The sequence below is a fragment of the Platalea leucorodia genome (genome assembly GCF_965183815.1).
Source record: "Platalea leucorodia genome assembly, chromosome: 5".
Classification (NCBI taxonomy): domain Eukaryota; kingdom Metazoa; phylum Chordata; class Aves; order Pelecaniformes; family Threskiornithidae; genus Platalea; species Platalea leucorodia.
The window spans coordinates 1,732,941-1,759,810 of NC_138827.1; the positions used below are offsets into that span (position 1 = coordinate 1,732,941).

The 26,870-nt window shown below is 53.0% G+C and overlaps 2 protein-coding genes across 4 annotated transcripts in view; one reads left to right on the top strand and one right to left on the bottom strand.

The window, feature by feature from the left end:
• Window positions 1-184: 184 nt before the first annotated feature.
• On the top strand, window positions 185-13,563 carry NAGPA (N-acetylglucosamine-1-phosphodiester alpha-N-acetylglucosaminidase; the record flags this gene model as incomplete). 2 transcript variants are annotated; one of them, XM_082312403.1, is made up of 12 exons in its annotated part: window positions 185-312; window positions 1,338-1,823; window positions 5,631-5,770; window positions 6,329-6,437; window positions 6,755-6,883; window positions 7,752-7,960; window positions 9,027-9,074; window positions 9,426-9,554; window positions 10,695-10,826; window positions 11,026-11,086; window positions 11,911-12,156; window positions 12,962-13,563. In XM_082312403.1, 11 exons carry the CDS (start codon window positions 185-187, stop codon window positions 12,131-12,133), a joined length of 1,794 nt encoding a protein of 597 aa, XP_082168529.1. In that variant the 3' UTR covers window positions 12,134-12,156; window positions 12,962-13,563. The 2 variants fall into 2 exon arrangements, with proteins under 2 accessions (XP_082168529.1, XP_082168528.1); XM_082312402.1 differs by having other exon boundaries at window positions 11,911-13,563.
• An 8,077-nt stretch (window positions 13,564-21,640) lies between these two features.
• SEC14L5 (SEC14 like lipid binding 5) overlaps window positions 21,641-26,870 on the bottom strand; it is a 44,350-nt gene continuing 39,120 nt past the window's right edge. For both annotated transcript variants that reach the window (XM_082313870.1, XM_082313869.1), the window contains exons 12-16: window positions 26,195-26,329; window positions 25,650-25,787; window positions 24,604-24,849; window positions 24,009-24,187; window positions 21,641-21,794 (exon numbers count right to left, since the gene is read on the bottom strand). In XM_082313870.1, coding sequence (XP_082169996.1) covers window positions 21,689-21,794; window positions 24,009-24,187; window positions 24,604-24,849; window positions 25,650-25,787; window positions 26,195-26,329 — 804 coding nt within the window. In that variant the 3' untranslated portion in view covers window positions 21,641-21,688. The remainder of the gene's footprint in view (window positions 21,795-24,008; window positions 24,188-24,603; window positions 24,850-25,649; window positions 25,788-26,194; window positions 26,330-26,870) is intronic.

Genomic DNA, 26,870 nt, shown 5'->3' on the forward strand with positions numbered 1-26,870 from the left:
GCCACAGTTTACTATTGAAAGAACAGACTTTAAAAGTATTTCTTTCCATGTTTCTCGTCGCAAATGTCCCTTTCGCCGCTCTGAGCGCAGGCCGCACCCTGACGCGGGGACGGCGGGAAGCGGCCGCCGGGGCTGGGCCGCCGCCGGGCGGCAGAGGGCGCCCCGCCAGCGCCCGCCCGCCAAGATGGCGGCCTCCGGGGCGGCGGGGGCCGCGGGCGGGGGCCGCGGGCGGCGGCGGCGGCCGGCGGGGAGGGCGGTGGTGGCGGCCGCGCTGGCGGCGCTGGGCTGGCTGCAGGCGGCGAGCGGCGCCGGGTGAGTGTGCGCGGGGGTGGCCGGGGCGGTGCCAGCCCTGCCTTCCCGTACGGGCCGGCCCCGGGGGGCCCCTTCCCGGCCGGGCGCCGCCGAGCCGGTGCCCCCAGGTCGGCTTGGTGCTGCGGGTACTAAGCTTGGGGAGGAGCGGCTGGGAGCTGCCCGGCGGGAAAGGGCCTGGGGGTGCTGGTCGACAGCCGCTGGACATGAGCCAGCAGGGTGCCCAGGTGGCCAAGAGGGCCAGTGGCACCCTGGCTTGTGTCAGGAACGGTGTGGCCAGCAGGAGCAGGGAGGTGATGGTGCCCCTGCGCTGGGCACTGGTGAGGCCGCCCCTCGAATGCTGTGCTCAGCGCTGGGCCCCGCACCCCAAGGCGGCCATGGAGGGGCTGGAGCGTGGCCAGAGCAGGGCAGCGAGGCTGGGGCAGGGGCTGGAGCACAAGGCTGGGGAGGAGCGGCTGGGGGAGCTGGGGGGGCTCAGCCTGGAGAAGAGGAGGCTGAGGGGAGCCCTCATCGCTCTCTGCAACGGCCTGAAAGGAGGCTGGAGCCGGGGGGGTCGGTCTCTGCTCCCCAGGAACAAGCGATGGGACGAGAGGGAACGGCCTCAAGCTGCGCCAGGGCAGGGTTGGGTTGGGTATTGGGAAAAACTTCTCCCCCCAAAGGGCTGTCAGGGCCTGGCCCAGGCTGCCCAGGGCAGGGGCTGAGTCCCCATCCCTGGGGGGATTTAAAAGCCGGGGAGATGTGGTGCTGAGGGACATGGTTTAGTGGTGGCCTTGGCAGTGCTGGGTTAACGGTTGGACTCGATGATCTTAAGGGTCTTTTCCAACCTTGACGATTCTGTGATTCTATGATAAGCGGGACAGCCCCCCTTGAGCTGGGGCAGGTTACAGCGGTACAGGGGACTCCCCGGGGGCAGGGGAGAGCAGGGCCGGGGTGTCAGTGAGGCCTCCCCCAGCCGAGCAGCTCTTGTCCCACCGCCAAGCGTTGCTCTGCCAGGGCGGCCTTGGGGCAACCAGGTCTTCTCATTGCAGGAGCCCCCCCGGCGACCCTCTGCTGCAGCCGTATTTCCCCTCCCGGCACGGCCCTCGGCACCACCACAGGCACGTCAGAGACTGTCAGCCCACCAAGTACGGCAACGTAACACACGAAGCTTGGCCCAGCGACAACAGGACGGATGGCCCAGTGGCCACCACCAGAACGTTTGTTTCTTACATGCCACCGGAGGGCAAGGACCAGAAGGCAGTCTATGGCCACTTCACTTTTGTGAGGAACCCCCTGAGGACCTTCTCTGTGCTAGAGCCGGGCGGTGCGGGAGGCTGCCAGGCTTACCGCAGAGCCCCCGTGGAGGAGACCGCAAAGCTCGGGAAGTGTCTGGTGGCCCAGAACGGTGGGTACTTCGATATGGAAACCGGAGAGTGCCTTGGGAACGTTGTGAGCGATGGAAAGCTGGTGAGAAACTCTGGAGGCCTGCAAAATGCTCAGTTCGGCATCCGGAAGGATGGCACCATGGTGTTCGGGTAAGAACCTGGGGGATGTTTGGAGAGCGCTCTCTCCTCCTGAGGACCAGTAGGAATCACAGAGGCAGGAAGCACTGCCCAGGCCCTGCCTCCTTGGCCTCTCCCAGTTACAGCGTGAGGATGCTTTGAACACTTCAGTTAGGGCTGCCCTACCTGTACCCCATTGAGCTATCTCTGCCCATTGGCTTTTGTTCCTAGGGAGAAGAGAAGCTGGATAAATTAATTACTCTGATGATCTCTAGCTGCTTAGGTTCCTGTGTCTCCTCTCCCAACATGCAGCAGGGACACTTGATTATGGTAGAAGGGCAAGAGGTCTCTGTCCTTCCGACAGAGGAGAGGCAGAGTGGACTACATAACCGCTCGTGCTACAGCACAGGAATGCTGGGCTCGGAAGGGACCTCTGGAGGTGCCTCGTCCACCACCCTGCTCAGCGCAGGGTTAGCTGGAGCAGGTTGCTCAGGGCCACGTCCAGTCGGGTTTTGAACATCTCTGAGGATGGAGAGTCCACAGCCTCTCTGGGCAAACCTGGTCCTGTGGTTGACCACCCTTTACAGTAAAAAACTTTCTCTCATGTCAAGTTACTTACTGTTAAGTAGAAATCCAGGCGTCTCCTGGATTGCCTGTGCTCCGCTGTGTTGCCCTTTCAGCAGATGGTTAAAGTCTCCCACAAGTGCCAGGGCCTGTGAACGTGAGGCTCTTTCCAGTTTTCTGAAGAAGGTCTTAGCTCGTATTTCCCGACCAGGCAGTCTGTGGCAGACACCAGGATGTCACCCACGTTGATCCGCCAGAGCTCTAATCCCAACCCGTAAGCCCTCAGCTTGTGGTCAGTGCGTAGGCAGAGCTCCAGGCGTTCCTGCTGCTCTCTCACGTAAAGGGCAACTGTTCCCCACTTCTCCCACCGCATTCCCTGGGAACAGGCTCTTCCTAAAGAGCCTGTATCCAGCCATTGCAGCGCTCCAGTCACACGCACTATCCCGCCATGCCTGCATGACTCCAGTGAGGTTGTAGCCCTGCAGCTGCACAGACCTCTGATTCCTCCTCTTTGTGCCTGTACTGCTTGCACAACTGCATGCAGGCACCCACTCCTATTTTCCAGGAAGAGGGTGAGAGCTTCCCCTAAGTCCTCTCCCCATTTCCTTATTTGTGGGCATATGGTTGAGATCCCCTTTTGTTTATAGGCTGTTGTCTCAAGTTCTTATGCCCGTGTCACCCTGCCAACCTTCGCGTGCCAGCCTGGTCTGCTGCTTCTTCCCTTGACTGTGAGTGATCGTCTCCCTCCTGTGTCATTCCTGGTCTAAAGCTCTCCTCAACAGACCGCCTGTTTACAGAAGTTACTTTTGCCTCACTTGGTCAGGTCGACATTCCTCAGAGAGGGTTCTAGCCTTGTAAAAGCCAAATTCCTGTTGTCAAAACCAGCTGCGCTACCACATACTGACCCACAGAATCCATCCACTGCTTCTCAAGCCCTTCCTCCTCACCAGCAGGACTGAGGAGAGGACCACCTGGGCCACCCTTGGCTATCACCCCCAGAGCCGTGCAGTCGCGCCTGCTACGCTCCTGGTTTCCCCTGGCAGTGCTGCTGGTGCCCGTGTGGAAGGGCAGCGGGGGGAATAGCCTGGGGGCTGGAGGAGCCTCAGCGGTCCCCGCACCACCCTGGATCTGAGCCCCCGGCGCACCTCCCTAGACAGGTTAGCGAGTGAGGGCTCCGTCCCGCGCAGCAGGGAGCTTCCCCTGCCACTCACCCACCTCCTCTGGTGCTGCTGCGGGGCTCAGGCTCAGCTGGCACGGACGCATGGTTTCACAGAGCTCGCAGGCTTCCAGCCGCCTTCATCACAGAATTTGCCACCCCAGCGAGCGGATCCTGGGTGCTCCTTCTGGGCATTGTGGGGTTTAGGGGTTTGTTTCCGCAGGCTATGAGGGAAGATCTGTCCATCTCTTTCTCATCGTCCCTGCTGCTGTGCAGCGTGCAGACCTCCTCCTCTAGCTCCTCGTCTCAGCAGCGTAGCTCCTCAGCAGCACACACTAGGACACTGTTCCCCTTGGCCCCAGCTTCAGCAAGAGGCACCGGGTGTCCCCGCAGAGGGACTGTTAGTGCTTGCTGGAAGTAAAGCCCCTGGTAGCTACCCTTCCCCAGCAGCAGCAGGCACCCTCAAGGACCTAGAAGGGTTCCCAGAGTCCTTCTGTTGGTCTCAGAAGATTGAGCAGCAGTCTGGAAGCTGCTGCATCTGTTGGCTGCATTCTCCACCCTTCTGTTAGCCCACTGCCACGAGCCCTCAGACCTCAGCAAGGGTCCCTGCAAAGCCAAACTGACCGGACCAAGCCGGGGCTTCAGCGTGCAGCCATTCTCTGACAGCCCCGAGAACCACGGCTTAATTTACGTGGCAGAGGGGCTGGCAGAGTTGGTGACACGTCCACGTTGGTGAGGGGGCTTCTGCTGAGGGGACCGGCAGCACCCGCGAGGTCACTGCTCTGTGCTTAATCTCAGCTCTGCCCCGCTTCGCTCCTGCTCGGGCAGGGTTTCCCGTGTTAAATGCCGTCACGGCACTGTGTGAGTTGTCTGCTTTGCGGTCTCCAAAACATGACACTAGAAATAGCTTTGGTGTAAATAATTTGGTCTGTCAGGGCAGTGGGGGAAGTAATTTGCACTTGACCCTTTCACACTATATGACGACCAGCAGGAGGGTGCACCAGGGCAGATTGTCACCCCCCACCTAGCAAAGACGCTGCCTCTACCACCTAGGCTGGCGATGGATAACGGCAGGTTTAAAAGCTGACAGTTGATTAGTCCGTGCTCAAGCTGCTGTGCTATTTGATCCATTTTCAGCTGTGTTCATTTTGTCTTTGTGTTCCCTTCCCATGGGTAAAGGGATTTCTTTTTGCACGTTTTCCATTCAGGTATTTCCAATTACACTTTTCTACAAAGCGTGAAGCTTTGTTTGGCTGCAATCGTGGGTACTCAAAAACTGAAAGTTGAGCATCCAGCTCCCACAAGCCGTGTCTGGAGCCCGCAGAGCAATCGGTGTTAAACCAAAAACCGCTGGCAGAGCTTACAGCAAAAGCCCAGCTGCTCAGCCCCAACCTGGGCTGCTGTCCTCTCCTGTCGCAAACGTCACCTAGCATCAGGTCCTGACGAGGTGGATCTTCCTCAGCACCCTAAATCTTGAGAGAATATCCCTTGGGAAGCGCCCTACAGTGACACCCAACGCCCGAGCGTGGAAATGGTCACTGAACCGTTCTTTTACTGTCCGACTGTTCAGTGAAAGGTTTTGCTGCCTGGAAGAGCAGAGGAAGCTCTTTCCCGGACGGAGGGGAGCAGGCAGCATCCAGCAGTGTCTTCCCCTCAGCGCAGCTGCCGGCAGAGTGGATGCTGCTGCTGAAAACCCTCTCAGAGGCTGTTCGGTGTCACTGTTTTGCAGAATGGAAGCTGACAGACAGCAAGATGTTACAGCTGCTTCCACAGATCCCCGAGTATTTGGCAATGGCTCTGCCCTCATGTTCTGCCAGATGCCTTCTGCCCTTATTGTCCTGGCTCAGGTCCACCGGCCACGTCGCTGGCAGGAGTTGCTTCGTGCACAGTGGCCTGGCACCGTCATTAACAGTGGGTTTGTGCAGAATAGCGGAGAACAGGGTCCGCTCTGGCTGCTAAAGTGATGTTTCGCACTGCTTGGCCTCTAGTTTTGGATGTAGCTAGCCTTCATTCAGCCGCCTCCTCCCCTTCTCCCTGCTTCTGGAGCCTGCTGGCAGCAGGAGAGGCTTTTACATGACACTGCTGTGACTGGGTAACCCCTCCTGCTCTCTCTTTCCTAGCTACCTGTCTGAGGAAGATGTCTTGGATCAAGCAAACCCTTTTGTGCAGCTTGTGAGTGGGGTAGTTTGGCTCCTAAGAGATGGAGAAGTGTACATCAGTCAGAGTCAAATGGCTGAGTGTGGTGAAATTCAAACCACAGGTAAATATTGTAAAGCCCAGCTTCAGCCTGGGTATAGATTGTCCTTCTGATGGGGCTACTGGAAGGAGGGGGTAGCAGTGGACACTATTGCCTAGCTGCAGTTCGCTGCTCACTTAAGAGGTCCAAAGTTCTTCTGTGCTACTTTACCCCGACCCTGCAGCAAGTGCAGCACAAGAAGCAGGCTGCCCGCGAGATAAGGCTGCGCTCGCCCGCGCGGGGTTGTTGAACAGAATTTGCTGAGGACTGTAAATAGCGGTGGCGTGATTGGCACGAACGCTGCTCCAGAGAAACTCGAAGCAGATGCCTGTTACAGGAGGTTAAAACCGAGGGCTTGCGAATCCCCTTCTTTGTCCCTGTGCCAGACAAAAACTTAACAAGAGTGCTTCTGGAAATGTTATTCCTAGATGGGCTTGGATGAACAAGAGGAACCTGGGCTCTGTTCTCATTGCGTTTCAGTGTAGATGAGCTCCTTGCTGGGAGCTGTTTTGTAGACAGATGTGTCTAAGCAGGCAGTTCTGTCGCCCAGCTGGCGTGCGAATTCTTCCCTCTCCTGCACAGGAACCTTCGACAAGTTCATCAACGTGATATCAGCCAGGACTGCGGTTGGACACGACAGTCAAGGGCAGCTGGTCTTGGTTCACGTGGATGGACAGACAGAATCCAGAGGGTAAGGCCAGGCTTGTGGTAAGGTTTTGGGGCAGGTGCAAGATCGGTCTTTAAATTCTGTCACTGGAACTGGCTGCCAGTAATATGTTTTAAGGCAGAGACTCGGAGAGCTCAAGAGGTCAGTTGCAGACCCCGCTGTTTGGTGTCTTTCTGGCAGAGCCAGAAAAGGCTCAGGCAGCCTCCAGGCAGCGAGTCGGCAGACCTGGGATGGGAGAGCTGCCCCCCTTCCGCTGAGGAGAGGGACCAAGCTTCTAGTCTAGCAGTTTCATTGAAGTCAAACAGCACGACCGCGCAACGAACAACTGTTTGCTTTTGCAGGGTCAGCCTCTGGGAAATGGCTGAATTTCTGAAGCGGCAGGGAATCATCAACGCTATCAACCTGGATGGTGGAGGGTCTGCAACGCTGGTCTTAAACGGGACCCTCGCAAGCTACCCGTCTGAGCACTGGTAGGTGCCGGCTGCACGCGCCCAGGGCGGCGCAAGTAACGCAGCTCCCGTCAGCGTGCAGGGCTCGGTCCTGCCCCGCTGCTCTGCGAGGGAGTCAGCCCGCGTGGCTGGGAGATCACAACGTAAAGGCGAGTGGCAGGTTTTGAGGGAGAGAGTGACTCTAAAATTTACAGCAATTTAGTGACTACATATTTTTTCCACTCAGTCATCTGGGATTAAAGTTTAGCTGGTTTGAGACGTGCAGCAAAGCTGTTCGACATGCCTGAGTGGCCTGATGTGGGAATCGGATAAGGAAACAGCTCTTAGAGCAGGAGATTCAGAGCTGCACATTCCCAGGAATTAGCAGAGATCTGTCAACAGCTTATTGTTATGGAAGAGAAACACTGACTTGGAGACCCTGCCCTGCCTCGTGTGAGGGAACCCAAAGAATATTTTACTTTAAATTTAGCTTTTTAGACGTTTCTGACTGGAAACATGAAGGGATTTAAAATTCGGTTTGCAGTCTGACAGTTGAAAGCCAAGCGTTGCTATAACCGCAATGACATCACTTATATCAAAGCAAATAATATTGAAGAAAGAGCGCGTTGAACGCTGAAGTTAGGGAAGCTAGGACTGCTTAAAGCGAGCCTTTGCTTGCATGTTGCTTTCTGTAATCCCACGTTTGAAATGACTCCTATCCAATAGGAGTTAACACTGAGCTAAAACGTTGACTCAGATCTAGTTTATATTTTCCCATTATTAATGTTCTTGCTCGGCAATGTGAATCGGGATGAAAATTTGTGGATTATATCCACAGGGGCGTAATCCCCATAGGGCTGGGAGCAGCACAGTGCTTGCACGCCTTATGGGACCCGTCTTCTGTCCCCAGCTCCTTTGACAACATGTGGCGTTGCCCTCGGAGCATCTCGACCATCCTGTGTGTCCACGAGCCTGCCTGCCAGCCTGCAGACTGCAGCGGTCACGGGGACTGCGTGCGAGGGGAGTGCCGCTGCGCCGGGGACTTCTGGAGAGGCCCAGCCTGCGACGTCTTGGACTGCGGCCCTTCCAACTGCAGCCTGCACGGCGTCTGCACCGACTGTGAGTCGCTGTGTGCGCAGACGGCCTCTAAGGTAGCTCTAGGGGAAGCTGGACAGCATATACGGGGGGAATATCGCTTACCTGCCCACGAGGCGCCACGTGTGCAGTCCTGGCTGGTCCACGGGGTCCTTTCCCACCCTGGCGTGAAGGAGCGTAGCTCACGTGAACTGGCACCAGCAGTAGCTGCTTCCTTCGCTGCAGAGAGCGGCGGTTTTTGGGGTGGCCTCCCAGCCCTGGGAGCCAGCCCGTCAGGGCCGCAGGTGCCGATTGTCTGGCCAGCCCCAGCCCTGCCTCTGGAAGCCAGCTGGTGCTGCGCGCCTCAGCCCTTGTCTTACCTTCTGGGCGCAGGGAGCTGCTCTCCCCCTTCCCTCCAGCATCTGGAGCAGCAGTAGAGACACTCAGAACCCGTTGCCTTTAGGAGACAGCAGCAGGGCTAGGCTGGGGCTCAGCTCTGGAAACCGGACCTTTCATAGGACGACTTCATGCTCCGTGCCGGAGTTTCCCTTTCTGCCCCCTGGGGCTGTGCTCCTGGTCTGTTTGTAAATCTGCTGATGGGAAGGGCACTGTATGACAAAGCAGCTGAGTTCTGCCCCCTCCCTTATTGTTCCTTGACTCTCCTGCTTCATGATTTTTACAAGTGGGCAATTGCAACACTTCTGTAAAGTTGTTTTGAATCTAGGGACCGTGTAACCCCCCCAGCTTCTGCTCTTCTGTGCCCGCTCAATCCTGTTTCTTTGCTACCTCCCTGCTTGCACTCACAGCGAGGTTTGCCCCAGTGAAGTGACTGGGCAGAGCTCAGTGGCTGCAGGTGTTGGTGGCAGTCGACCCAGAGTTAATCTCTGGCAATCCAGTCAGCAGGAGGCTCTGCTGTGCTTGGCAGCTGCAGCGGGGGGTATTTGAACCTAACCTGTGGGTGAGTTCAGGATTCCTCATCTGTGGGTTCCTTGGCAGAGGCAGGGAGAGTTAAGAGGGCACCCCAAGAAGCAGAGGCTCCTAATTTTGAGTTCCTGCTACTTCTAGGTGTTTCTCTGTTGTTGCTAATGCCTGTTTGTCTGTGTTTGCACAGCTGGATGCCTGTGTGATGCTGGCTGGATTGGCAGCAACTGCAGCGAAGGTAACGCTGACTTCTACTCCTCTTCTTCGCAGCCAGCGAGAGGATAGCGCGAACCGCTTCCTAACCGCTGGCTGCCTGCAGCGGCGGGCGGCTCCCCAAGAGGGAGCAGCGAAGGGAAAGGCTGCACAGCGCGCCTTTCTTTTTGTCAGCGTGAGTTTAATTGCAGCCTGAGCATCTTACGATTGCCTCGGTGCGAAGCATTTTAAGCCCTTGCTCCTTATTCGAGGCACAGACTGGGCTTCTGTTCTCTGAGCAGCCTGTGGCAGTGACTGCTCCGCGGGTGTAAGCGTGGGGTGGGATCGCTGCCTTCGTAACGAGGGCCCTGATGAGATCTCTGCTTGTCTCCTGTAGCTTGTGCTAGCGGCTTCTATGGGGACGCTTGCACCCAGAAATGCCGGTGCCAGAACGGCGGCTTTTGCGACCCCGTGCAGGGAGCCTGTTCCTGCCCGGCTGGGTACTACGGCACCAGCTGCGAGCACGGTAAGCGCTGCTCCAAGTAACAGCCTGGGCTGGGAGAGGCTTTTGCGTCACATCCGAGCCACACGAAGCGAGCGTGAGGTCTGCCAACAGGCTCAGGCCTGAGCTTCCCAGCTGGAGCGGAACCTGCCAGCTCCCAGCTCTCAAGGGCTTGCCTGCCCTAACCACGTTGGCTACAAAGAAAAGGAGGGAGCGGAGAGGAAAGAGCAGTTTTCTTCATCATTAGAAAATTGTGGATGCCTGCTTAGTCTCCGCCCCAAAGAACCGTGTAGCTTTCCCAAGTGCGGAACACGAATACTTGAACATCCTCGGCCTGAGGCTGTTGCGCCGGGCCCTGCCTGTAGCCCGGGCTTCAGGTGATCCAGGTCGGTGGGCGCGAAACGCTCCACAGGGCCATTCTGGCTCACGGCCTTCGAACTCCGGCTGCGCCGGCGCTAGCAGAGCAAGCCACGTCCTCGGTTGTGCGGCCACCCCAGCTTTCCTGACGGGCTCGTGGCCCCCCGCGTACCTGAACAGCCTGCTCCGGTGACGGGACCAGTTAATTACAGCGTGGGTGTAAACTTCTTAGGTGCGTGGTTATGCTAGCGCTGCTTTGTTCCCAGCCTAGGAACGCTCAGCCAGCCCGATCCCTATTTTACAAAATCTCGTTGAAGTAAACAAAATAACAGCGGTTTGCTCACAGTTTGGTGCTTTCAGGCTGCTGGAGGAAGCAGGGTGGGCAGGCAGAACAGCTTTGTCAGAGGCCGCAGGAAACCTGGGGCCCCGGCTGCTCAGCACGGCCGAAGAGCCCACCGGGTGCTCGTATCAAACACGAGTGCTCGCTTCCCGCTGGGAATCGGCCGCCTCCACCTTTGCTCTGAGCCAAAGGGCAGGGCCGTAGCTTGGATGTGGCAGGGAGAAAAAAAAACACATGGGAAGCAACAAGGCCAGAGCCCGCTGTGGTGACGGGAGCGACGCGAATCCCTCGGGCAGGTGTAGGGGAGGTTTGAGCCTCTCCTGACGCTCTGAGCGTGCCCATCCTGCCTGGCGCGGAGCTGGTGCACGGCTGAGCTGGGGCCGAGGGGAGCTGCGGTGATGGACCGGGTGGTTTCAAAGCACGTGGAGCTCTGACAACGACCGACTTCTCTGTAATCCGTTCCCCAGAGTGTCCCATGGGCTGGTACGGGCCGAACTGCCAGAAACCCTGCGCGTGTGAACACACGTGTCCCTGCGACCGGGAGACGGGCAGCTGCAACGTCACCGGCGAGCTGGCAGTACAGGACCAGTTAAACAAAGGTACCTCTGGTCACAGGCGCTGTGGGGTTTTAAAAAAAAAAAAAAAAGCAGCTGGAAGAGCAGTTTTGGTGCAGGCTGTTCTGGTTGCCGGGTTATCAGCTCCGGCTGGCTGTCATCTTACCTGAGCTTACTCATTTTCAGTGGAATTTTACACCCTCCCCCAACACTGCTTTTCTTCCCTCTGTTCTTTGTTTTCCAGCTGGGCAGTGTTTGGCTTCCCAGAATAAGGGAAGGAGCAAAGAAAAATCCTCTCTGTCAGAGTAAGTGTGTAATATTCATTGTATACATGTCTATATACATACGCAGCGAGTCCGTGCCATCAGCTGCTCGCTGATGGAGTTGTTCAGGCCACCTCCTGAGCGCCAGGGCAGTGTCGGTGAAGCTCGGAGACCTGCTGCTTCATTGCCCAAAGAGCTGTGCTCTGACGCCATTGCATCACCTGCGGCTCTCGTGATGGGAAGGGTGAGGCTGGGGAAGGCAAGGTGATAAAAACCCAAGCGTAAGACAGGCGCTGAGCCGAAGCCCCCAGCGCTGACAGTTTGTGCTCTGCAGCACTGTGTATAGAATCACAGAATCGTTTAGGCTGGAAAAGACCCTTAAGATCATCGAGTCCAACCGTTAACCCAGCACTGACAAGCCCATCACTAACCCATGTCCCTCAGCACCACATCTCCCCGGCTTTTAAATCCCCCCAGGGATGGGGACTCAGCCCCTGCCCTGGGCAGCCTGGGCCAGGCCCTGACAGCCCTTTGGGGGAAGAGGTTTTTCCTAACAACCCTGACGCCGCAAAGGGGAGCTCCAACCCCAGAGCACCGCTGCCGTGGTGGCGGTGAAGCCGCAGTTGCTCCGTGGCCACAGCCGGTCACTTGTTACCCGAGCGGGAAGCTAAAACCGCCTTTGCTCTGGCTGCCAGCGCAGCCCCTCGCAGGCTTTCCCAGAGCCCGCGCTCACCTGCCTGAGAGCAGAACCACCAGCTCCTGATGACAGGAGGGAGTACAAAGCTTGAGAAGTCATTTGCGCACTGGGAACACGTGAAAACAGGTCAAGAGATGTGGCTTACGTGGCTTTTTCTTCTGTCTGACAGAAAAACCTGGATCTCCGTGACCTCTGTCTTGGCTCTGCTGCTCGTGCTGAGTGCCATGGGAAACGTAGGCCTTTTCCTGAAGGCCAGGCCAGCGAGGCACGGTGGGAGCGGTGACTATCGCTACCACCCCCTGAGGGAGATGAACGGGGAAGCCAGTCACACCTCTGCGTCCGCTGCCGGCGAGACAGAAGACGCTCAGGACCAAAGCCAGGCCCTCCTTTAGAGTCCCGGAGGAGAAGAGACGAGGTATTTCGCTCTGCACCCCGTACCGCGCCACGCAGCGCTGACGGCTGCGGAGGCTGTTCAGACCTAGAGTGTAAAAGTGCTGACAAGAGCAGCAGCAAGATACCTCAGCCCAGCGAAGGCCCTTGTTTCTGGCCCGGCCCTGCCGAGGACACGGCTGCCCTCCCTCCCTTCCCCTGCCGCTCTGGCTGGCGCGAACAAGGCTGCACAACCAGCTGCCCTAGGAGGATGCAGGGCGCAAGCCACGGGGCCGGCTTCCACACACGCAGGTGGGCAAGGGAATTCCACTGCTGCAGCAGGAAGGGAAATTCCCTCCGATACCTGAGGGAACCAGGTGAGGAGTGCAAGCCCTAGGCACTTCACAAAGGTCCCGTCTCACCTGAGCAGGATTTTTAAGATGCAAGATAAATTGCCTGTAGCATAAAGCTCGGCTTAAGGAAGCCGGCTTAAGGATGGTGTAGTCTATACCTGTCTGCCCTTCCCTGGTAAGCTCAGACTTTTCATAAAACTGAAAAAAAGTTGTTTTAAAGGGTTGGACCAGGTGGAGCGCGCAATGAAACCACAGCATTCCTCCTCCTGGCCGCAGTGGTGGGCTCAGGCTGACGCCCAGGGCTTTCTGGCACCTGACTTCTTCACCCGGCCTGTGCTGACTGCAGGGCGAGAGCCTTTTCCTACCAATCTTAGTCCTAGGGGCAGCCTAACAGGTGCTTGGTGAGCACCGCATTTTTGGTACGTCCTTGCAGCACAGCAACATAAAAAGCCTTGTCCATTCAAAAATGTCATTCTTGCGTTCTCCCGTACCTCCCAGAAGCCGGCGCGCTCGGCCCGGGCTGCCACCGAGGGACCGCGGCCGGGGGCTCTCCCACCTGCGGAGGGGAAGGGCCGGCAGCAGCCTGGCATGGCCGGCACCACGCGACCGAGCCCTGGGACCGGGCTCGCCCTACGCCAGCCTGCCGGGCCTGCGCTGCCCTCGGCCAGCGGGCCAGTCCGTGCCGCAGCCCTCGCTCCCTGCGGCTGGAACTGCCCTTCCCTCCTCGGAGGGAACGGCTGCCGGCTGGGACCGCCGTCGGCCAGCCCTTCAAGCAACCCAAGACCCTGAACATCTCAGCTGGAAATCGGACATTTTACTAGAATACATCCTTGCACAATGCATTGTAAAAAACCCCAAACCCAACCTATTTGAGTTTGCTTCCACGCGAGGGAAAACGAGCCTTTAACGTGCTCCTTCAGTGCTGCAAAGGGGGTTAAAGCCCCTCTGAGCCCGAATGCTAACGTTTTTATCCACTTTTTTTATCGCTCCCAGTATGTAATTTTTGTGCCACTGCTGGCATCAGATCAACCTGTAAACGGAAGATTCTATTTTTCTATTATTTACAGAAGCCTGTTTGAAACTTGAATAAAGTCTGTTAGTAACAACCGCCTGAAACTCCCGTTCTTAATACTCCGTGGCAGAAGGCAGGCGCGATCCTTTCCCCGTTAATCTTGGTTGGCCATTCGAAGCCGGTGGGCCCTTTTTATTTTAAATCACCAACTCCATTGCAGGACGATGCGTACCAGCCTACGCTGTGGTATGAAAATAAATGAAAAATGCTGGCTCTACAGGAAAAAATTAAAGAATATTTTAGTTAAAAAGTAGGAATAACTGAATGCAAGCAAGACTTACCTCCGTTTCTGTGGGTAAAGAGCAGCACGCGTGCTTTAATTCTCAGGGTTTACCGCAATTTGATGGGTTGCAGCAAACAATCAGACACGTTCTTTAAAGATGCTTTTTTTATTTCCAACATACAGAAGTGTACAGCTCCTACCAGACCCTACAGCCGCTGTAACGCGGTACGGCTGTTGTCCCGTAGCACGTTACAAAGCACTCCGCGTCGCGCTAGCGTGCTCTTCGAGAATGGTTGGGGGGTTTTGGCTGAGAAAAAAATCAGGACTTCAGTATACAGAAATGAAGACAGCTGGAAGGGAGAGAGAGAAAGTGCTTGCTAAAAAAAATTAATGCCCATTTAACTTATATACGTAACAGCTTGGAAGTGGATGTTGATGTCATCAAAAGCCAACGCGCGTCACACCACTCCAGTTTAGCCTTCCAAGAGGGAAATGCTCAGGTCTAAGAATCGCCACAAACGTGTTGGAAGAACATTAAAGCTGACAGCGTGCAGGAATCGTTGACAAATGCTTGTCATTTTTAGTCCGTAAGAGTCTCCTAGCGCTGTTCCTTGCTTTGGCTGGCTCACGGTATAAACATTTCGGATATTAAAGTGGGAGCTAGTAAAATGCACGTTGAAATAAGGGGTTCCTCTGGCGCCGGTACGACCGGCCTTAGCTACTGCGTCGGGACGTCGCAGCTTCACTCCTGAGCTGAGCGGGCAGTCAGGCTCGCCGCTTCCTACCAGGAATTCTGCGTTGCAGCGTTACAGATTTAAGAGGACTGGACTATGGCATTTTCAAAATCTTTTGATGAATAAACCAAATTGGGATTATAAATTCTTATTAAAAGTTGGTTTTTTCCTGCTACCGGAAGGGAGCTGATACAACCGAACGGGCCAGCCCTAAGACCGAAGCGATTCAAACACCTGCACAGCCAAAGCGACTGCCGTCGCTCCGACGTCCCTCAGGACACGGCAATCGGGACTGCTCTTCCCCCAGCAGCAAGGACAGCGAGCTGCGAGACGGCAAGAGGCGCTCTCAGTGCCTTCCCGCTGACGCGCGAGAGCGCCTTAGGGTGCCGGCTTGGTGCGAGAGCACCTTAGGGTGCCGGTTTACAGCTTAGCCCTCGGCCCGCCGAAGCGGTAAAGCAGCCAGCACTGCTGCTTTTGCACCGTCCCGGGCCAGAGTCCCCCTCGGTCCCTCCGCAAGGCCGAGCTGTTCTGCCCCCAGCAGTTAAAAAAGCCCTTTTCAAACCTGAACGACAGCAAAACGCTTAGCCAAAGTGACTCGGTTACTGCACGCCAGCTTTGCCCCGAGTCCAGCCTGGCATCCGTCTTCAGCGCGTGCTCGCTGGCGACGCGGTCCGCGTTTGCCTTTCCCAGTCCCACTGGGACAGAAGCCAGTAAATAGCGGGACGGCGCAAGCCTGCAGAAATGGCGAAGAATCGAGGTTTCGCATGTGGCCGGGTTTAACTGTAAACAATGGCACGCCACTTTGTACCTCCAGCATCGCGTCCTCTCTCTCGAGCTCTCGCATCACACGCTAAACATGGCAACAGCTCTTTGAGGTAGGTATTGTGTTTTGCATACGGAATATTTGAGACGGGGGAAAGCCCCAGTTTACCGAGGAGCTCTTTTTTTCCGTACCCAGCCATAGTTACCTGCGCACAGCCCGAGGGCAGCTGCCGGGACGCTGCCGGGGCGCGGGGAGGGCCTTGCTGCGTCTCTGGCTCAGCACCCAAAACTGAAGCCCATTTTCCAAGGTTCAGGCTTACAAGATTTATGAGAGATGAGTGGCTCCTGGGGAGCCAGAGTCCCAAACTCCTCCCAGTCTCAACTCACAAGAGGTTGCTGTGAAGAAAACAGCGTCATTTATTTTCTAAAGCACGCTGATGACATTTTGGGGGGGAAAGGGGTTTTAGAAGAATTCTGCTGCTCTTGTATCTGCAGTTCACAAAGTCAGGTTTAAAAAGCACAGCGCAGCATCAGCCACAACATCCAGGCTGTTGCCCCCTTTCTCTTGTTATATTAATGTTCAGGGAAAAAAAAGGGAAAAAATTGGATATTGGATTATTTAAATTGGTCGCTAAGTAAACTGGTAGGTGGGATAACCCAGGCGATTTTGCTTAAAGTTGACAAGGGAGGGATCAGAAGCTGCTTCCCAAGCAGGAGGGTGCAGCAATCTCTCGGGGGGCAGGAGAGCCGCACTACTGAGGAGCAAAAGGAAAAACGACGGCCGTGACGTCCCCGGAGCCGGCGGGAGGGAGCGCGCCGAGGGCCCAGCCCTTGCTCAGCCTGGGGAGGAGGAGGCTGCGGGGAGACCTCACTGCGGCCTTGCCGTGCTTAAAGGGGGCCGACAAGAAAGGGGGGGACAGGCTTTTTAGCAGGGCCTGTAGCGACAGGACACGGGGGGAGGGTTTGAAAGTGAAGGAGGGGAGATTCAGCCTGGATAGAAGGAAGAAATTGTTTACGCTGAGGGTGGTGAGGCACTGGCAGGGGTTGCCCAGAGCGGTGGGAGATGCCCCATCCCTGGCAACCTTCAAGGCCAGGCTGGCCGGGGCTCTGAGCACCCTGATCTGGGTGAAGCTGTCCCTGCCCCTGGCAGGGGGATGGACGGGATGGCCTGGGAAGGGCCCTGCCGGCCCAAAGCGCTCTGTGGTTCTGTGATTCATCTCCTCCTGCCTCATTCAGAGACCTGGTGCCAAGTTCCAGGTGCCTCACTGACAAGAATTAAACACCCAAAACTGCTACCGGTGGGAGGAGAACAGCACATGCCACATTTTAAAATTAAAAAAAAAAAAAAAAAATCCAGTGCAATGGAAGATATTCTTAACCAGAGCAAACCAACCAGGAATGTTACCGCCATGGGACGTGACCAACCACGTAAGAATCGAGCGACAAGAAGCTGAAATCCCGAAAGAGCACGGGGAGGATGAGGCTGGGTTCGCTCTCGATGCTTTGGGAGTCGGTTTGAAACTCTACTGCCAGGCAAACACCTCGGCGGAGTTGAGGAGAGGAGATGAGTAAGAATGCGCCGCCAGGACTGGACGGGCTTAGGTTGAGAGATCTCATTAAGATCGATCCCGCTATACCCAATTAATGGAGCTTTTCAATCTATGGTTGGTATCTGGTACTATAGCGGGCATGGTAAGAGAACGTCGGACTGCGTTAATATCAAAATCTGCTTTACCACAGCGCCAGAATGACATCAATAATTGGCGGCCAATTACCACGGGATCGGCCATTTTAAGGTTGTTCTCAAGGATTTTAACAGCAAGGTTGACTAAGGCACGTCCCGTTGATCCACGACAAAGCGGGGTTATAAAGTCATCAGGACGTGCAAAGAATTTAGAACTATTACAGCTACTGATTCACAATGCCAAAAAGGGACGTCGGCCCCTGGGGAAGCCTTCACGGATTTAGCGAAAGCCTTTGACACCGTGAGCCATTCTCACACCATTTCAGCTCTTAAACAGAAGGGGGTGGACAATCCCATCCTTGCCCGATTACAAACTTGTATCACGACAGCAGTGCTCGTATTGACCTGAAGCAGGAACAGTCGGATCCCATTGGGATTTGGATTGGTGTAAATCGGGGGGATCCAATGTCCCCAGGTTTATTTAACTTCGCTGTGGCCCCCCTGCTGTGCAAGCTGGAGGAGGAGGAGGGAAGTGGTTTCCAACACTGTTTGAAGAATATAACAATTATGGCTTTCGCAGACGACCTGGTACTGTTGAGCGGATCATGGGAAGGAATGCAGAAAAATATTGTCATTTTGGAGGTCTTTTGCGAACTAACCGGCCTCAAGAGGCAAGGGGAGAAGTGCCACGGCTTTTACATCCAGCCGACGAAAGACTCACGTACAACCAAGGACCGTCCTCCATGGACGATTAACAGCACCTCCCTCAATATGACCGAGCCCAGTAGCTCTGAGAAGTACCTGGGCTTAGGTATTGACCTGTGGACCAGAATATCAAAACCACAACTACTGGAGAAAGCGAAGGGCTGGTTACAACGGATTGGGAAGGCTGCATTAAAGCCATTTCAGAAGGCTGACACCTCGAAAGGGTACACCATTCCGCGACTGATCTACCTGGCAGACCGTGCCGACGTGGAAGCTACGTACCTAGAAACCCTCGAGTTGGCAATTCCAGCGGCCGTCAAGGAACGGTTACATCTTCCGACAAGTGCTTGTGATGCCATCCCGTGTTCCAGCACCCGGGATGGAGGTTTAGCTATCACCAGGCCCTGGTTTCATTCCCAGCGTACAGGCTCAAAGGCTACACAGAAATGCGCATTCTTCGGATGAGACAATAAGAGCAGTCGTTCGGCAGGAAGGCGTTGAGAAAGGATTTGAAAGATTGTGGACTGCAGCAGGAGATAAGGATAAAATTCCATCAATTTGGGACCCGAGAGCGGTTATGGTGATATCAGAGGAGCTACGCAGTGAGGAACCAGCCTCGGAATGGGAGATTCCCGCTCCAAAAGTTATCTTTCCAAGACCCTGTCACTGGCAAAAACAGGAATTTGTGAACTGGACCAAGCTGGTATCCCAGAGCCGTGGAATTTCCAACTTTGAGAAGGATAAAATCAGTAACAGCTGGCTAGAATTTTCTAGAGGCATTCCCCGCAGAAAGCTCGTCACGGCGTGACAGCTGAGAGCTAATGTCTACCCCATAAGAGAATTTTTAGCAAGGGGCAGACAAGAAACTCCAATTAAATCACGCCGACATTGTCAGGCAGAGAATGAGACCTGTTCACATACCATCGGGTACTGCCCAGCAGTACAAGACGCTAGGATTAAGAGACATAACCATGTGAATTATTGGCGCAAGAGGCCCAAAAGAAGGAGTGGGTAGTATTCCAGGAGCCGCTGCTGAAAGATGAACAAACTGAAGTAGGTAAGCCGGACTTGGTATTCGTTAGAGGAGATCAGGCCCTAGTAGTAGCCACCACAGTTAGGTATGAGAGTAAATCAACATCTTTGGCAGGTGCAGCAACAGAGAGAGTTAAGAAACAGCAATGCTTAAAGGATCAAATTCAAGAATTGATGAATACCAACACTACTAAATTTATGGGATTTCCATTAGGAGCACGTGGAAAATGGTATCAAGGTAACCATGAGCTATTGAAAGAATGAGGACTCTCCAGTTACCGACACGAAAAGGTCGCTCGTTGTTTATCGAATCGGACGTTATTTTCTTCAGTAGATATTGTACCTATATTTGTTAGTCGAGCACGGACTGCTTTAAGATCTTAATGAATTAATGAATTGTAATTGTGTTACTTAATGAGCTGTAAGTAAACTGACTCTTTCTCTCTATCTAAAGCAGGAGCTGGGCTCCCTGGAGAGCGCCAAGGGTGGCAAAATCTTAGGCGAAAGGGCGAGCGCAACACATGAGGGTTGCGATAGTACGTAGGGACGATGGTGGGCTCGGAACCATGACGCATCATCTATCCTGCCAGAAGACGTTGATTACCGGTCTTTACCAAGGTGGACGGGCCACCTTTACTTAGCCCAGAAAAGGCCCATGTATAATTTTGTATATGTTTGATAAATAGCATCAGAATTAATTATGGGTAAAGGATTTTACGTTAGGGATACACACGTGCACTTTTAATTCCGGAACTCTTGATTTTCCAGAACAAAGGTAGTACTTTTCCCTCTCTATCAGACTCCAATTACGCTGAAATGCCAGAGACAGAAGTTTCCTTCATCTGGGAGAAACGGTGAAGTCCACGGAACAACTGGGGAACTCTGAAATCAAAATGTTCCCAGAGGCCTGCGTAACTACGTTACTTGTTCTGCTCTCACGGTGAGAGATGCAAGGTGGGCGAGTAATTTCCTTGACTCCAATCCTTTAAAAAACCCAAGCAGCTTACAGAAACACATCAAGTTCTTCATCTCCCATTGCTCCACATAGTGGGTTTCTTTTTCTCCTTTGTCAACACCTGGTGCTCCAAACCCAGTAATTAAAAAAGCAGGGTTAGAAGGAACTAGTGTACATGTGTGGTGGCGTTAGCTGCACAGATTCCATCAACCTTAATAAAAACTTGGTGAGAGGGAAAGAAACCCCAAGTCTTTACTGAGAACCATGGCCACGGACACACGAATTGCTGTGCTGGAGGAAGAGCCCACACTTCCACCACCACCTCTGCTTGCGCCCCGGCCCAAGCCAGAACTGTTTGGGCTGCTCCGCAGCTGGGAACTGGGAACTCCTCCATTTTAGACCCCATCCGCCGCATTACGTGACGTGAGCCACTCGGCTGGGACATCCCGAACCATCGCGGGGGCAGCGCCCTCACCATCCTCCTGCAGGCAGCAGATCTGTGCAGAGGCCACCTCCAGCTGGTGGGGAGGAGCCTTCCCACAGCACAGCTGGATCCCGAAGCTGACATCCGCCCACGTCTCGCACATCTGCCAGCTGCAAATGCTGCCTAAGGACGATGGAAAATTTGACGCCTGTTCTCACTCTGTTGCCACCTAGACAAGAACACGTACAACTTCGCTACCCAACCTGATCAATGGATCAACAGCACCTTTGCTACCCATCTAATCTCGGGAACCATCAGTGCAGATTATGGACCAACATGGTATTTTTGGTGCGTCACAAAGACGCGCTATCGTCTTACAACTCCTGAACTCAACCCTTGCTTCTCAATCCTAAGAAACATCCCTCAAGAGGCCAAAAAGCGCTGGGCTCTGACCTCGCCTTGCAGGAGAAGACGACACGCAGCCCTTACCCCGAGTGCTGGCTACCACACTGCCCTTCACGCAAGAACGTCCCGCGATCGCAAACGATTAGACCTGCAGTAGAAAGAGTTCTTGGGATCAGCTATTCCTTTCTAAAACAAAGTTCGTCCCATTAAAAAAAGTGACTGGATTTAATAAATAGTCATTTTTGAAATTATAAATAAGTTAAAAATTAATTTAAAATAAGCTAGTATTTGAATAAATACATTTCAGTAAGTGCTTAAATACATACATGCTTTTTTTTTGTTGTTTTCTCTTCAAGTTAGCTCACGTTTTAAAGAAGCGAGTTCTATAATACTGCCATAAAATTTTGTGCCTTCAGGAAATAAAATATTGCTTTTCTTAGCCCTTTATAGTTTGATTCAGTTCCCATCCGCTTTGACGAGATGGGTCAGATCTACTCATTATTGCTTGTAAACCTGAGGAAAAAAGGAAAAATAGTCTATCTTTAAGAAAGATGCTGCTTACTGGAGGCAGGTTCTCTGCCCGTACTTTCTAGAAAACCATTTTAACTTTTGTGTCTCAGTGGGTTAAAAAAATCCAACACATTTCCTAATAGCCTCCTGCCAGATCGGAAGCGGTTTTAGGTTTGCCCTGGAACTGATTTCTGAAACGTCCGCTCCGTATTAAGGTATTTACAGTTTGCTTCAAGTCCCTGCACCTGAAATGCCCGCTTTTCTTTCTGGTGTGTAAGCGGTACCCTGGGCACCCAGAAAACTAGATTAAGTTTTGCTACACGTGAATAAACCTAGTCCTAAGCTCAGACAGGTAAGGCAACATCAGTCTCCTCTACCGCACGTAGGAAAAGGACTGATTGGAAAGAGCCCTTTAAAGTCGCGTAACACACAGATTCATGCAAACTGACATTCATCCAAAACCACAATTTGTGAAAAAGACTACTGAGAAGTAGGCATCTGATATAAAATTTCTAAATCTGCTATCCGAAGTCTAAGTTTTTACGTTTAAAACGGCTCCCCGAAGCCTCTCTGTGTCCAACTGGCTGCTGCCTGCGGTCACACGAGCGACCGCCTCGAGGCTCGGCCGCCGCGGGCTCTTTGGTTCGGCGCACAGAGCAGCTCCGGGGCGGCCAGGAAGCCCCGAGCGGCTTTTCCTTGCCGGCGCGGCCTCGGCCCTGCTATCTGGAAAGATGGGAGCTGCTCTGGGACTGGCTGGAAGATGTCGTGGCTCCACTCAGCTGGGAAAAGCCGCTGTTGCAAGATTCCAGGCTTGACATGGATCCCCTGGGATGGGACAAGAGAGAGGCATTTGTGAGGAAGGCAGCTCTATACATCTGACTGGAGGTCAGCTTACGCTCTATAACATTTGCAAAAGTATTTTATTTTTAAAATAAAATCATTTAATAATAAAACTATATATTAATATTAACATATTATTAATATACTTTAATAATATATAAAATAATATATAATAAAATAAAATATAAAAATATATAAAATATAAAATATATAAAATATATAAAATATATAAAATATATAAAATATATAAAATATATAAAATATTAAATATAAATAAAATATAAAATATAAATAAAATATAAAATATAAAATATATAAAATATAAAAATATAAAATATAAAATATATAAATATAAAAATATAAAATATATAAATATAAAATATAAAATATAAAATATAAAAATATAAAATATAAAACATAAAAATATAAAATATATACAATATAAAATATCTAATATTAATACATAATACATAATATTTATTATTATTAGTATTTATTCTTAATAATATTAATAATTATTAATAATTATTAATTATATATTTAATATATGATTATTATAATTATTAATAAATTATTATTATTAATAATAAAATCCCATCATTTTAACTTTGTCTCTAAGAATCTCAGGGTTCCTTCGCGTCACGATGAATGACTTTGTCACAGCCATCTTTTTCCTTAGCTACAGCTATTACACCCTGCCTCTCGCAGTTATTCGGGGGGCGGGCCACAGCGGGAGCCTCTGCGGGGCTGGGCTCTGCCCCTGAGCGGAAGGCAACCGTAGCTGCGACTGCCCGCTGCTCTGACGCGCTTTTACGCAGGTAGAGCCACGAGGAACAGGTTCGAACGATCGGAGCGAGGAATCCGCTGCTGCTCTGACTCCACAGCATCTGGCCTGGTCACGTTCTCGAGGTCGCCACCTGCCCATCTGCAAGTCTGGTCTACCCAACACGTCCTCCAGCTCCCAGGGAAAGGTCAAGTACTTGCAAAGAATTCAAATTACTGGGTGATTCAAAAAGTACTTTTTGCCTTAAAGGAGGCTAGACAAATCCTGCCAAGGTTGATGTATTCAGAAAGCGCTCTCCAAGTCACGACTGACGTCCTTCTCAGGTGCCAAATGAAATATTTATGAAATAGCCCAGCTGATATTTGTTAAGTTACTCCAAAAGTAACTTCTCAAAATGTTCCCAACTAAGATCAAAAAACTCCTCAGTCAAAAGCCTCCCCTCTTCAGGTGGCTGTAAGCAAGAACCGAAGCACAAATTCCACAGGCGGACACAGAGCCGAGGGGTCCCTTATTACCTACAGCGCTGCGGGGGATTCTTTGCACAAAATGCCACCAAGTTTTGGTCTGTCTAACTTATCATCCACGAAACGCACACCCTGGGGAGGCCACTGGTATCTGGCTGTTCAGCTCACACTCACTCCTCTCATTTGGCTTCTCTATTGCAAGTCATATAGCAAATCACAGAATCACAGAATCGTTAAGGTTGGAAAAGACCCTTAAGATCATCGAGTCCAACCGTTAACCCAGCACTGCCAAGGCCACCACTAACCCATGTCCCTCAGCACCACATCTCCCCGGCTTTTAAATCCCCCCAGGGATGGGGACTCAGCCCCTGCCCTGGGCAGCCTGGGCCAGGCCCTGACAGCCCTTGGGGGGAAGAAGTTTTTCCCAATACCCAACCCAACCCTGCCCTGGCGCAGCTTGAGGCCGTTCCCTCTCGTCCCATCGCTTGTTCCTGGGGAGCAGAGACCGACCCCCCTGGCTCCAGCCTCCTTTCAGGCCGTTGCAGAGAGCGAGGAGGGCTCCCCTCAGCCTCCTCTTCTCCAGGCTGAGCCCCCCCAGCTCCCCCAGCCGCTCCTCCCCAGCCTTGTGCTCCAGCCCCTGCCCCAGCCTCGCTGCCCTGCTCTGGCCACGCTCCAGCCCCTCCATGGCCGCCTTGGGGTGCGGGGCCCAGCGCTGAGCACAGCAGTCGAGGGGCGGCCTCACCGGTGCCCAGCGCAGGGGCACCATCACCTCCCTGCTCCTGCTGGCCACACCGTTCCTGATACAAGCCAGGGTGCCACTGGCCCTCTTGGCCACCTGGGCACCCTGCTGGCTCATGTCCAGCGGCTGTCGACCAGCACCCCCAGGCCCTTTCCCGCCGGGCAGCTCCCAGCCGCTCCTCCCCACGCCTGTATCCCCAGTAAATCTCCTACCTGAAGTCCTTGGATGCAAGCACCTCGTAGTAGTATATAAGCTTGCACTTGTGACTGGAAACTTGCAGAGAGGCAAGAACATCATCCACCCGAGGGAGGCTCGTGCCAGAACAAGGCAGAGGGCCATGCATTTTCCACTGGAGAATGTAAAAGCCAGGCCAGCGAGTCACGTGAGATCCCTGGGAGAGAACGAGAGTGCCAACAAGTGACCACCAAGCATCTTAAGAAATAGATGAATGACTTGCCAAAGTCAAAAAGAAACTATTGAGCTGACTACTTGGGGAGCATACATCATTCACTTATTTTACATGCCTGAGCCACACGCCCCTGTAATGCTATCAAAAAAAAAAAAAAAAGGTTCTTTTCAGTTAACTTATCATCATGGATTATGGAATCTTTTGCCAATGGCGCAGTCTAAATTAGGACGTCAATAGCAGCCACTTTCACAGGGAATCCAGAGAACGATGGCCACAGCGACTATTTCCAAGCAAGACGTGATTTTCCATGCCATCAATTCCTTCCCCTCCCCACCACCAGACCATTTTGGAGTTTGCTAGGATGGCAGGATCCCCTCCAGGACCCAAACACATCTGACCTGGATGCTCTCTCCTTCCCGGCAAACCAGCGGAGATTCCATACGGCTGTAATCCACCCCAAGGACCCACGTCTTATCAATTAGCTGCGTATTGTCCCCAGCAGCAGAGGTACTTGGTAAGGTGGCTTCTTTATGACTTGTTTCAGGAGCTCGTTTGGAGTGAAAGAGGCTGAAGACCACATCGCCCTTCAGGATGTCAAAGTCCCAGGTGATGACGGATTCCCCTTCCAAAATCTCCACCACTATCTAAGAAGGGAACAGAACAAGCACATTGTAAAGAGTCAGGTCTTCCGATGGCAGGCAGCATCTTCCTCCCCACTCTACAAACACGCTTTTCTCTAGAATCCTTCAGTTAAGCTATTGGTCTTGATTCCTGAGGAGGACACAGACTGATTTCCATTGCCACTCTTCCGCCCCAGTAGCTCTGCTCAGGCATTTTTACCCCCTCTCCCCCCTGTATCAGAGTTGCCTGTGCATCATCTGCTAGTTCCAGGAAAACCTCAGCGGAACCGAGCGAAGCGGTCAGGACACAGCAAAGAGCACCTTCCGAGCCGCTATGAACTCCAACAGCCATGGCTGCTTTGTCAGGAGTCTAAGCAGAGTTACTTGTCATCAGTGAGGCTGGTAGACTGCTTTGACATCCAAGTGCTCCTTTTTGGGACATTCTCTTTTCTGATGACTCCCGTCAGGATGTTCCCAGTACATACCTCCTTCTAGCACCACCATCGCTGTACTGTCCTAACTACGCCACTGAAAATGGAAGCTGTACTATCAGAAGGGAAACGGAGGGAGCTTTATTTCCTCAAGGAGGAGGTCCAGAAGATCAGCCCATAGTAGAAACAAGAGACACCATTTCTCAAATTGCAGTTCTTTGTTTCGACATTTCCAGCTAGCGTTAGCCTTCCCAAGAAAGGCACGCTGCTGCTGAACCATCTTGTGCTCACGCTTTGGGAGCCCTTTCTTGTTCCAGTCAGCCTTAACACAAGGACCACATCACTGAAACCAGTTCAGCGCCTCCTTCAGCCTTACGAAGTTCTGGTTTGTACCTCATGGGGGGCTCCTTTGAGGACGCTCGCAGAATGATAGATCGTTTCTGTCCATAAGCGGATGTGATCCGAGTTCTCTGGCTCTTCTTCTGTTTGATAAAGGGACTTGGGAACAAGTCCCCCTTCTGGGACGGTACACTGGAAGAGGCAGACAAACAAATATGAGGGTTCATCCTCATCTAGTGGTAAAGCATCAAGTCACCTGTGCCATCAACACTTGCCTGCTGTCAGACGCAGAGGACGACACCCCCAGCTGGCATAAGATTTCACCGTGGGACTAAGTTTACTTGAACTATGACAATTCATCTAAGCTCCATTTAGAGAGCCGGCCTCTAACCCCCTTCTCCAGGGCCGCACCGCCACTTCAGGGTGAAGTCTCCTGTGTGCAGATTAACTGCGCCGTGCTCAGAGCAGCGGTATCCCAGCCAGAACAGAGGTTTAACTGTCTTTCAGAAGGGAGCGGAAGGCTAGGACGTTGAGGAGGAGGGAATGGAGGGAGCTTACGCATTGCAGATTCCCCCTGCCCAACGGGAAGGAAAACTCACCATGCAGTCTCCTCCCAGGAAGTCTGGGATCACGTCCTTGTCCACGTAGTCTACCAGCCCTCCCGGACCCTGGTAGTTATTCCCACTGTAAATGAGGAACTTCTGCCTTGTGTTCTCATTGATAAAGGGACTGACCTGAAACAAAAAGTGGACAGAAGACATCGCAGTCACTGAGTGAAGTTAGAGACAACGTTCATACCATCTTACAGGGATGCTTTAGGCTCTAGACTGGGAGGCCTCGTCGGCAGGAACGCAGACCAGCAGCAGCAGAGCTTCGCAGCTCTGAAGCACTTCCCCAAAGCAAGGGGCGACAAACGCAAAGTGTACTATATCATCGTCTCACAACATTTTCTACTTCACATAAAATAAGTTTGCAGTCACTGCACCACATATAAACCTCACAAGAAATTTAACAAGCATGTTCTTACTGCCAGAACAGTCAACAGCACCAGGCAGAACCATATTTATTACTCTTCGCTGCCCTCCAGCACGAGATTAAAAAAATATTTGTTTTTTCCCATCAACAGGAAAACCCACCAAGCTTGGGCTGCCACTGCCACGTGAGGATTTGCAGTCTAGGTCCGAAAGCCTGGCCTGCTTTGGTGGACGACAGCCGCTAGAAGCAAATGAGCTGCAGGCACGCTATGGCTTCTCCGTAGCAATGCTGTGGCCTCTT